General features: G+C 44.2%; 1 protein-coding gene across 1 annotated transcript in view; it reads right to left on the reverse strand.

Annotated features, from left to right (window-relative positions):
* CREB3L2 (cAMP responsive element binding protein 3 like 2) overlaps nt 1–11968 on the reverse strand; it is a 126044-nt gene extending 114076 nt beyond the window's left edge. The window contains 1 exon segment of the mRNA NM_001102533.1: nt 11459–11968. Within this exon segment, the coding sequence (NP_001096003.1) occupies nt 11459–11560 (102 nt within the window). The 5' untranslated portion in view covers nt 11561–11968.
* Between the last annotated feature and the right edge of the window lie 536 nt (nt 11969–12504).

Here is a 12504-nt window from a genome sequence, read left to right on the forward strand (position 1 = left end):
TCCCCTCTTCTTTTTGTTAAAAGTCTTAAGAGCTTCCTACCCTGCAGCCCACAAAAGAATATCCAAATGGGTTAACAAAGCAGGCCAACTTTGTATGATCTTATCCTTATCTCCCAACACTCTCCACAGAACACCCTACCTGAAATGACAAAAAAACTACTTGGAATTCACAGAATCAGCTATGACATTTTATACAGTCCTACTCTGTACCTACTATTCCTATGGCCCAGAGAAGTCCTATTTATACTTCAGGACCCAGTGCAAATATCATCTTTGTCATGAGAGGCTCTCCAACTCTTCATCTCCTTCAGATCTGTTACTGTACCCTGTGTGCTCCAGAAAGACTTTGAATACAGCTTTAAAGCATACACCAGATATTCAATGACTTACGATTTAATAACTTATTTACATATCTTCCTTTTCACTGGCTGGGAGAACCATGAGGCCAAGAATGCATACCCTCCTTGCCTAGAACACACAGGTTTAGAAAAGCAGTTCACTAAGTTCCTTTAGGAAGGACCAGCAATGAGAGATGTTTCCCCAGGATGTACAGACAGGAAGCAAAGGGAAGGAAGGAGTTAATGGCTGAACCTTTCAAATGCTATGACTGGTAACCTTGGATTTAAATTTCTGTTTATCACAATTGGCCAGTGAAAAAGCATTTTCATCACGAATCCTTGTTTCCTCCAAGTTTTCTAAAAACATAGCCCTATCAGTTTGAATCCTGCAGGCTCTTTCTCAGCCAAAAGGAATTTCCCTTTAAACAAAAACTATTCAAACATTTCCAAGCTATGAAATGTTATTTAAAAAAAAAAACAAGATTTTCCACTCAGACGACTAGAAAACTGTTTGTAGGGCTTTTTTTCCCCAGACTCCTCTTACTTGCCAAGAAGTCTGAAGAGGGTTTTGTGTGTGTGTGTGTTTCTGATGTTAAAAAAAAATGTTCCTACCTCTGTGCCTCTCTGTTTTTCCATTCTTTATTTTGTCTGAATTTTACTGAGGCAAGGTTTTTAGGTCAGAAGACATAAGCTATGAAATGCAAAACTATATCCACCGAGTTACCCAAATGAAAGAAGCAATCAACTGAACTTTGTTGTTGGTGTTTTAAATCACCCATTTTTTTAAAGATCAAGAGTGGGAGCATGATACTCAGCACAGAACAGTGGTGGAGTTAAAAGGAACCTCTGGGACCATAATACAAACGCTGCATTTTAGAGCAGCATAAACCAAGGAGGAGGATGTGAAGTAACTTGTACTATAGTGAGTTTTACCAAAGAAAAACTCTCTTCCAAGATACTTCTAAGAAGAAGCAGGCATAGACGTTTGAGTAGCTCAGAGTAACCCATCTCAACTCTCTAAAAGCTCTTCAATAATGTCAATAAAATTTAGATAAATAAATGACACAAGAACAGAGCAACTCAAAGGCAGGCAATTCAACACAGGGCAACTGTAACTGGGCTCGACAGCAGCTACACACACCCAAGGGATCAATGGCACATGATCCAAGAGGTGATGTCTGACTTTCACATGGACCTTCCACTTAGTCCCAGGAAAAAATTAGACATACCACTGTGGAACACCACAAAGGGCTTCCCAAGCTGAAGAATAAGCACAAGCCCACCCCAACCTGCATCTAATGGGTGACACTGACTTGAGAAACAGCTGGGTCCCAGCAGCGACTTGTGAGCCTCTCATGGGTTTACCCTGCAGTAGAGTTGGGTCAGTAAACATCCCCTAAGATCACAGGGGTGCAGTGATCAGGGGGATCAAAGTGTTCCCAGCTCTTCTCAAAGTGCCACATCAGGAAGATTCAAAAGTCATCCAGCCAGAGCTACTCAACAGTTCATGATGGCCCAGAAGAATCTTGGGTCATATTCCAAAGATCTCCCAGGTTCCATCCACTGACAACTAACAGATGTAAAGATCTGAGGCCAGCTGTACTGAAGCTGATAGAGGAGCCCAAGAGAGCACAAAAGATCAAGTACCAAACACTCTCATTTAATAGATGGTTAAGCAGCCGGCAAAGGAGGAAACATGAAGCATTCCAGGTGTCACCAAAGCCAAAGCAAAAATGAGTTACAAGATGACCATGCGGTCAGCCAATACTGCCAAACATCTCCATGAAGCCTTGCAGGTAGGGATGGAGCAAAGATTAGTGGATCGAGCAAAGAGAAGCTGGAGACCCCTGAGGCAGCAGTCGGAACCAGAACCTACAGGAGGCCGAAGTAAAAAGTGAGGAAGTGGAGACTGCAGCTATTGTCTGAGAAAACCTGGCAGTAACAAGAGAGAAAAACTGAGCAGAGGAAGGAGGGGCAGTAGCATCTGGCAAACATGTGTTCAAGGCAGAGGCCTGTGTTTACAGCAGAAGGCAGAAACTGAGGAGGAGAGGAAATGAAAATGCGTGAGAGGGAATAATTACAGGTCCCTGAGCATCCTGAATGATGTCAGACTCCTGAGATGCGAACACCTCCTCCCCAGAAAAAAAGACATTTGACTTTGGGGAGAGGGTGAAAAAGTGTGCCCACTATGGGCCTGGCAGATACATGGGAAGAACCTGAGCCCCAAAGAGGAGAGGGAACTTGCCCATGGTCACCAGACACAGTGGCCCTGGATTCCAAATCTGCCTGGCTCAAAGGCCTATCTTTTCCACAATGCTGCCTTCAACTCTAGTGGAAACTGCGGCTGTTACACAATCACGCCCCCTCCCATCTTGTTCTCAAAACTAAACAAGAAAAGTTATTGACATCAAACTACCCAACTCACTTTCATATTAAGTTTTCAGACTTGCAGAGGCTTTAACAAGCATCCAGAGTTTTAAAAAAATACATTAACAGAAGAGACCAAGGCCACCGAGCTTCTCCAAGACTGCCTCCCTCTATGAAACAGTGTGTTAAACAAGTATTACACATCTCTGAGCATTGTGAACTTGGTGGTGGTGGTTGTTCAGTCACTAAGTCATGTCCCAATCTTTGTGATGTGACCCTGTGGACTGCAGCATGCCAGGCTTCCCTGTCCTTCACTCCTCACTACTGAGGCGTTTGCTCAAACTCATGTCCCTCGTGTCAGTGATGCCATCCAACCATCTCATCCTCTGCCGCCTCCTTCTCTTCTTGCCCTCAATCTTTCCCAGCATCAGGGCCTTTTCCAATGGGCCGGCTCTTCACATTAGGTGGCCAAAGTACTAGAGCGTCAATTTCAGCATCAGTTCGGGAGCAGAGAAAAAACAGTCATGTCCCCTGCCTTCAAGGAACTTGTGTTACAGCTAAGCATCTCTCATTTTGGTTCAAGGCCTCAGATTCTTCCCAGATAAATGGGCCATCACCTCCTAAGTGCTTTATGAGTAACCCAGACACTTCCATTCAGGGAAAAAATGAGGTCACGTGGTACTTCACTTGGAAGAGCCATGAAGGGCATGTGGTGAGCCACGTGGGGGGATATACTCAAGGCTGACACCAATAATGGATTTCACCATTTCCTTTCAGTCTTGCCTCTGCTGAGGTAGGGAATGTAAACACTACTCCTTCATTCATAAACTCACTCACTTGGGCAATTCAGACACAGTGCAGCCATAGGCCCTCAATCCTATCAAATGCCCATCCAAGGCCTTAGGCCATTTGCCCCAAGACAGTCCACAGAGAGCTCAGAGCTATGCCAGGCTGAGGCAGGCAGTTTAAGCTGCAAACAAGCACACTCTGACCTTATCCCTGTTTGAACAGCCATATGCAAGTGGAAAAAACAACTTCTTTAGAAAAACACATCCAGCTTTCTGCCTGCAGAGATGAGGTTACGTGGACCTAAAACAGAATAAGTCATTCTTGTCCTGCATGGTGATCGTGATCAAGGCTCAGCTAGTTACTTCCAGCCCTGATATTTAACCATGATACAACGAGTTCAGATAATATAGGTAATTCTACATGTCTTCATTTGTGAGTTGGAACACAGCAATACCCTCTCCATGACAGCCTTTGCATGCATTGCAGTTTAGTTGCTAAGTTGTATCCGACTCTTTCACAACTCAATGGACTATAGCCTACCAGGTTCCTCTGTCCATGAGATTTCCCAGGCAAGCATACAAGAATGGGTTGTCATTTCCTTCTCCAAGGGATCTTTCTGACCCAGGGATCAAACGTGAGTCTCCTGCATTGGCAGGCACATTCTTTACCACTGAGCCACCTGGAAAACCCATGCATGCAGAGCAATTTCATTTTTAAATGTCTCAAAACTTCTTACATTTGCTAGCCCATCTTTATGAGAAAAACAACCATTGGCTAAAGGAACACACCTTTTCATGAAGGAAAGGTCTAGCAACTCAGACTATTTTAGCAATGATTGTTACACATGGTCATGCTGGTTGAGTCTAAACCAATCAGGTAAATCCCTTTCTAGCCATTGGGATTTAGAAATGATGATGTCACCCAATCCTTGATAATAAAGCTTAAAGAGAAATCAGCTGGTGGGCTTCTGAAAAGTTTCTTCCATCCTAAAAACGAACACAGGCAAGGCACTACCTCTCTTCTTCCTCTGGATATTGTCATCTTGAATACTTGAGACCCATATGGGTATGAGTTGCTTTCTGGTCCCCAACAACTTGAAGCTGGAACCTGGAGATGGAATCTAGGTTCACAGTGACACTGAGGAGCTCATGAATCAGCCAAACATGTAGCTATAGTTTTAGGCGTCTTGTAACAGAACATAATAATTCACTTATTATGTAGGAAATGGTGGCAGCTCAGCTGGTAAAGTATCCTCCTGCAATACAGGAGACCTGGGTTCGATCCCTGGGTTGAGAAGATCCCCTGGCGAAGGGAAAGCCTACCCACTCCAGTATTCTGGCCTGGAGAATTCCATGAACTGTATAGCCCATGGAGTCAGATTCAACCGAGCAACTTTCACTTTCACTTTCATTATGTAAGCAATCTGAATCAATTTTCAGTTGCTCACAGCTGCAAGCATTGTCCTTTAATTTGATTATTAATCTAGATGCAAGGCCTAATTTCTCCTGCCAGAGCAACTTCACATCAGAGTTTGAGAGAAGATTATCACTCAGGGATCTCTCAAGACAGACAAGTACAAAACTCATCATTGCCTTCTCATCTTCCAGAACCGTGTCCAAACCCACCTTCCCCCAACCCATGTCAACCCCATGAGAACAACTTTGTAGGAAATAATATAATTGAGTCAAAGACTTTTCACCATGTCAATGAAAATTCTTTAAATCATCACTAAATCAGTAATACAATGCAAGGCTGCCTTGGGGAGGGAATTCCCCAAATACTTCTCCCCACCACCACTACCTGGTTATTGCCTTGGGTTCTGCATTTAGAGATTCACCCTTTTAATCTGAAATAATTATTGTTAAATATAAATGCCCACTTAGAGGGTCATGTGTTAAGTATTATAAATATTAATATTTTTAGTGTTAAGCTTATCAAATCTTTCCTGAGAGCAAAATTAAAGAGAAGGGGCTGAAAAGGGAACACCATTACAGCAAGCACTTGGGGTCCAAGAAGTGAGGGAAACACAAAAGGAGTGAAGGTGAAGAAAGGTGACTTAGGGTCTCCAAGACATAATCTACTGACTTCACAATTCTGTCTCCTACTGGAATTCATTACCTTTATTCAGCTGGTGGAGGTCATGCAACCAGAAGTCATGACTTCTCACTCATGAGGACCCAGAGTCTCACACAGAATCTGGCCAGGGACCAACAGCTGGAGATGAACATCACAGCAAAAGCTCCCGTATCCCACTGGAGCCCTATCAAGTCTCTGGGCCACCAAAAGGAAGGGGAAAGCACCAGCCTCTGAGATCAGCATCTGCCTTCCAGCAGTCACTGTGGCTGTGGAAGCCCGATGGCCTCACATTCTCACCCCAGGCAGAAGGACCCTCCTCTTAACTCACTCCCCACCTACCACCCTCTGGGCTCAGTCTTTCTTTTATTGGATTATAATTGTTTACAATGTTGAATTAGTTTCTGTTGTACAACAAAGTGAATTAGCTGTATCACAATAGCCAGGTCATAGAAGCAAGGTAGATGGCCATCGACAGATGAATGAATAAAGAAGATGTGGTACACATATCTGATGGGCCCAGTCATTTAACTTTAAGAACCAACTGGATATAAAATTTAAGCAGTATAACCACTAAATAATTCTACAAAGGACTGGATTTACACAAATTTAGCATTTAAAATGAGCAGAACTAAAGTAGGAGGTTGGAATTAACAGATACACACTACTATAAATAAATCAGTAGTGTGTATCTACTTACAGCATGGGAAACTATACTCAGTATTTTGTAATAACCTATAAGAAAAAAGAATCTGAAAAAAGAAAAAAATCATATATGTATATAAATAAATCTCTGTGCTGTATACCTGAAACTAACACAACATTGTAAATCGACTATTTTGTTGTAGTTGTTTAGGCAGTAAGCTGCATCTGACTCTGTGACCCAATGGATCCGAGCCTTCCAGGCTGCTCTGTCCATGGAATTCTCCAGGCAAGAATACTGGAGTGGGTTGCCATGCCCTTCTCCGGGGGATCATCCCAATCCACTGATTGATCTCGCGAGTCTTGCATTGGCAAGCAGATTCTTTACCACTGAGCCACCAGGGAAGCTCAGAAATATCTCAGTAAGATAAAATAAAATACCAAGCAGAACCTCTGTCATTATCTTTGCAAACACTTGGTAGTTCCAACTGTATACCTTTAAAAAAAAAATCATTGTAAACATTGATAAAATCCCTGTTTTTCAGATCGCTAAACTGAGCCATAAGAAGATACCAGGAGCATGAAGTATCATTCACAAATCCACTGCTAATCTTCCAGCCTCAAAGCCCTTCTTCCCCCGAGCACTCCTGCTTCCTCTATTCAGTACCCAAGGCCTCCCCGGACTCTGCTGGTGTTAAGCGAGCATCAGATCCCCAGCCCTACAAGGAAATGGAGGCTAAAATCACCTCTAGTCCAGTTTTCTGTGGTGCCTTTATGTTGTCATTATTCAATCCCTAAATACTTTCAGGAGGTAAAAACTTGAACAGTACGAAAAGAATGGTGTGAAAACAACTCCCTCTCTCTCCCTCCCTCTCTTGACCTCTAGTCTCTCAAGTCACCTTACTAGAAAATCATTAATTATGTTTCTTAAGCTTCCTCCCAGATATTGTTGTTGCTATTCAGTTGCTAAGTCATGTCCAACTCTTTTCGACCCCACGAACTGCAGCATGCCAGGCTTTCCTGTCCTTCACTATCTCCCGGAGTTTGCTCCAGCTCATGTCCATTGAGTCGGTGATGCCATCCAACCATCTCATCCTCTGTCACCCACTTCTCCTTCTGCCCTCAATCTTTCCCAACATCAGCATCTTTTCCAATGAGTCAGCTCTGCATCAGGTGGTCAAAATATTGAAGCTTCAGCATCAGTCCTTCCAATGAATAGTCAGGGCTGATCTCCTTTAGGATTGACTGGTTTGATCTCCGTGCTGTCCAAGGGACTATATCCCAGATTTAGTCGGTGCATATAATAATATACACAGATAAGATTTATAGACTGTTTTGCTCTTTAAATTGCAAAATCCCACAGTAAATTCCCAGAAGTGTAATCTGCACAGAATCTTAGAGGAAACACAACATCAACATTAGAAATGTCCAATACTCCGGCAGGCTGAGGGGAATTTGACAAGGTGTCTTACAATGATTTGAAAATACACACTCCTCATTTTCATAGCTGCCATCTTTTATGAAATCACTTTTAGCCTGTATCCAAAAGAAGTACTCACTGATTTAAAATTATATCTCATCATCTGTACAGGAACTAATTTGTAAGCTTCAAGAGGAACTGCAAGGCTCTAATAATTCAGGATCTAATGAGCAATTCCAAATTCAGTCTTTCTATGCACGCCTTTCATTGCGCCTGATGGGTCAGAGAAGGTGCCTGGGAGATGTGACAATCCTAGCCTCCGGCAACTTCTATGTTTTGAAAATCAGGTAGGTGACAGTTCTGCCAAACAGACAGCAGCAATCATGCATGTAGTAGATAAATCCCTATTTAGAGCAAAAGAGTAATCACGCTAAGAAGGGCTGGTGGCTGCACTGCCACCTTGGTTAAATATTAGCTGCTTTCAGACTCAGCAATTTCTGACTCCCCAAATATCCTTTCCCATTCCCTGACTCAGATCCTTTTAAGTCTAGATCCTTCATTCATATAACACAGTGGGCAAGAGTTTGGGCACTAGAGGCAGGCAGACTTGAGTTTAAATGACCTTTACCAATTTGCTTAAACTCATTAAGCCACAGTTTTTTAATCCGTAAAACAACTCCTTCATTAGAACATTGAAAGTTTTTTTTTTTTTTTGCCACAACGCAGGGCGTGCAGGATCTGAGTTCCCAGTCCAGGGATCAAACCCATGCCCCTGCAGTGGAAGCAGGAATTCTTAACGACTGGACTGACAGGGAAGTTCCATTGAGATACCATTTTTGTAAAGCACTAAGTACAATGCCTTTCATCAGAACTAGCTACACAATCTATGGCACCTGATACAAAATCCAAATGTGGAGCCCCTTGTTCAAAGATGATTAAGGATTTCAAGATGGTGACAGCATAGCATCAGATGGCGGGGCCCTGTGGGACTGCACAGGTGGCAGGCCTATGAAGCTAGCCCTCCCTTTCAGATGATAAATATTCAATAGATGGTAACTACATTACCTTACCGATTTTCCTCCCTGCAGGCTCTCCACTCCCTATGTGATGCCTAATTTACTCAACTTGGAAAGTTTCAGTGGGCCTTTCCAAAAACAGGCACTTTGCCTGGAGTTACCTGCATTTACAAGGAAAAAACTGACCCAAATGGGGGGATCTAAAACAGAAAGTGATGTTACCATAAGCTCATGCCAGATGCACTCCCACCTGAGCGCCTTTGCTCTGGTTTTTCAACCTGCTGCGATCCTTCTCTCCTCCTCCAAGCCTCTGTTCAGATCCACTTTGTATGGGAGGCTTATTCTGATCACTCAATTCACTCTATCCCCCTTACCTTACTCTCTATTCCCCTTACACTCTATCCCCCTTACCTCACTCTCATTTTACTTTTACCATAGTACTTTATTGTCCGGCATACCATATCTCTTACTTCTTATGCTTATTGTTTCATTGTTTATCTTTCCTTGAACACACACACAGAGTGTAAGTTTCTCAAGGTCAAGCATTTTGAGGTTTTTTTGTTCACTGATATACCCCAGCTGCTTGAGGGCAAGAGGAGAAGGGGGTGACAGAGGATGAGATGGTAGGATGGCATCACCGATTCAATGGACTCGAGTTTGAGCAAACTCTGGAGATAGTGAAGGACAGGGAAGCCAGGTGTGCCACAGTCCATGGGGTCGCAAAGACTCCAAGATGACTATCAAGTGAACAACAACAACTGCTTAGAGCAGTGTTTTGCACACAGAAGCTACTCAACAGCCATTCACTGCAAGAACAAATAAATCTTTGAGTGGATGCATAATCAGGCCACCCTTTTTCCACTTGGAGGTCAGGCCATTTCACATTATGGACAAATGGCAATAATAACCAGCTCTGCAACTGGACACTCAACAGAGTTCAAGAGACAGATGGGAAAGTTATCTATTTTCAAATCTCTGCCAAACTCCCCTTAGTTTAGAAGGAATATAATCCAGTCGTCTGTGCTACTAAACCTCATCTTTCAACACTAATTCATATACTCAGTTTCTGGGTCATGACTTGCAACAATGACAAGTGGTATTTTATGAGAGCTGCCCAGAAGAGAGACAAGTCCCTAAGTGGCAGACATAAAAAATAATTGGAAAAAAAAATCAAATTAGAAGAAAAATAATCACCCGTCACTGCTTCATCACAATGAGAAAAACTAAGCCCTTACTACCAAGAGAAAGGTAAGGTCTTTACTCCTTAAACTGTTCATAAAGATGTGAGAGCCAGCCTGAGCAGTCTACCTGGAGTTAATGCCACAGTCACAGGTAGCATCTCAAACCCTGAGATCTCACAAATGCAAGTCCTGAGGCCCTAAGAAGGGAATGTGGACCCTGTGCATAAATTATCCCACCAGCTAAAAGACAACCCAAAGCATTACAGCTGCTGGATGAGACATTTTCACAGTATTCACGAGGACAAAAGAAAAGAGCCGCCCCTCGCACATGGTTAAAGTGTGGCCCACGTCAGGAGAAACATCTGGAGATATTATCAGAAGATATTTGAGGGCCAATGTGCTCTCAGTTCTGTCCTGGCAACAGGAAGCACATCTGGGCCCCCAGTCCAAACGCAGCCTACACGGTCTCCTCAGGACAGGCTGGTGGAGCACAGCCCAGAAGATCATACCACACATCTGGCTTTTGACCCAGCATGGGCTTCCACTCCCTCTCATCCCGCCCTCCGCCTGTTTTCAACAAGCCATTCTCAGCCACCACAAACGCTTTGGTGGGAATCACAGGGAGGCCCTCCTCCCTTTTCCCAAAATAACGTCAGCCAGAGGCCAAGGCCAGAGAGGTGGAGCCTGCAGGCCATTTTGCAAGTTTCAAATATCCTGGCACTGACCCCACTAAAAGAATCATAAAGGGAAAACAGCCAAGCTTCTCATTTTATTAGTGTTTCTCCCTCTCTCTCTCAACATAAACTCTGCATTTGTAAAAAGAAAAAAGAGACAAAGAGACCTCACGATAAAGTCACAGTCTCAGTGCTGGCTGTTGTAAGCAAAATTTCATGTTGCAAATTTAATACTAAGCACTTAGTTGAAATTGAAAACTTTTAAAGAAATGTGTGTGCTCTATGAGAGTTTAATGCCCAAAAGGGTCGCTGGGGCATAAGGCTGAGCAAGAAACTGGTGAGCTGGCCCACCTTCCCCAAACCCTTTCCGAAATGTGCACTCAGATTTTCCATACCCCTTTGCTGATCTTTCCTCTGAAGAAGGAGGAAGCAGACTTCTTGGCTGCATGGTTAGAAGAGTCAAATAAAGTAGTCTTTCTCCTAAAAGGAAGGCCTTTTTTCAAAACACACACACATACACAGAGGTATATTTCTTAAAATACAAATTAAAAAGTAAAGAAGAGAGGGAGAGAATATGACGGCGAAGGAAAGAAACTGCTACTTTGTTTTGTCCAGTTTTTTAAAAGCATCCCACAAAAATCAGTAGCAAACGAAACAGATTATCAAACCATCTACCTCCTCTCCAGCTTTATGGAGCAATAGGAAATGAAATAGCAGATGTGAAAAGCCCTCGGAGAAGAGTATAAGTTGCTAAAGGAATACAAAGGGTCGTTACTGTTATCAAAAATTTTAAAGGGCCAGCAGCTTTCAGCTAGAAAAACCACACCTCTCCCCAGATTGCTCCATTCTGGGCAGGCTCTTCCCCAAATACTCCTTCCCAGTTCCCGGTCCCGAGCTGTTCCTTTGATGACAATTACCCTTCTCCAGCCGCCCCTTCCCCTGCCCACCGAGTCCTCACCGTGTGGTACATGAGAGCCTCGGTCTCCCCGGGCTCTGACAGCTCGCTCAGCTTGCGGTCCCACTGCAGGACGCTCTGCTCCCCGCTCTCCAGCACCTCCATGGTGGTCCGAGGCGCGCTGGGCCGAGGATGCTGAGCGCAGGAGGGGAGCGGACTGGGCGGCCTCGGTGGGCGAGATCCGCCTCCGCGAGAGGGTATGTGCCTGTGTGTGTGCCCGTGTGTGCGTGCGTATGCGTGTAGCTTATGCACTTAGGAAGCAAACCGTTCGCTCCTCTGCCTCAGAGAGAACTGCCAAGGGTCCAGTGTCCTCGGAGACCTGAGAATCTCCTAAGGAAACAGACTGTCCGGAGATCAGATCGTAGGCTGAGGAGAATAAACCAGAGTGTGCCTCCAAAATAAAGGCAGGAGATCAATCCTCATCCCAAGAAAAGCCCCTCTCAATAAACCCACTCTCCGCTACTGCTCCAGACTCAAAACTTTGAGACTCCCCAGGGCTCCTCAGCTCTGCTCCAGGACGCAGCTAAGATTCCGCCTCCGTCCAGGGCGGGGACCAATCGGATGCTCACCTCGCCGCCCTATCCAATCAAAAGTCTTGCTCTCCGCCCTAAGGCGGGGACTACGGGAAGTCCCCGCCCATGCCTTGGAATGTGGGCAGGCAGCGCCTTTGACGTCACCGGGGAACTACTCTGGCTGAAGTGCCGCTTGCAGCCACGGTCTGCTGCAGCAGACAAATGGAGAGCTTGGATCCAGGAGTGAAGGACTGGGGGAACAACCAATGAGAAAGGAGAGCCTGGGAGGAACAGCCAATCAGATAGCGACAAGAATACATTTTATAAGAGGGAGGGTGCGCTCAGTCTCCTGAGAAACTCAGAGAAATTAGGGCACGCGTCTGGAAGGTAGCGGTGCTGTGAGCGCGGATTTAAATTCTGTCTTAAGTATTTTCAAGTAGATTAGCTTATTTAACTATTTCAGAACATTTTAAAAATAAGTCACACGTTGCACACAAATATAAATATTCTCTAGTGCATGAATTTATGTTAGCATAT

Source organism: Bos taurus, chromosome 4, assembly GCF_002263795.3.
Source record: "Bos taurus isolate L1 Dominette 01449 registration number 42190680 breed Hereford chromosome 4, ARS-UCD2.0, whole genome shotgun sequence".
NCBI classification, from domain to species: Eukaryota; Metazoa; Chordata; class Mammalia; order Artiodactyla; family Bovidae; genus Bos; species Bos taurus.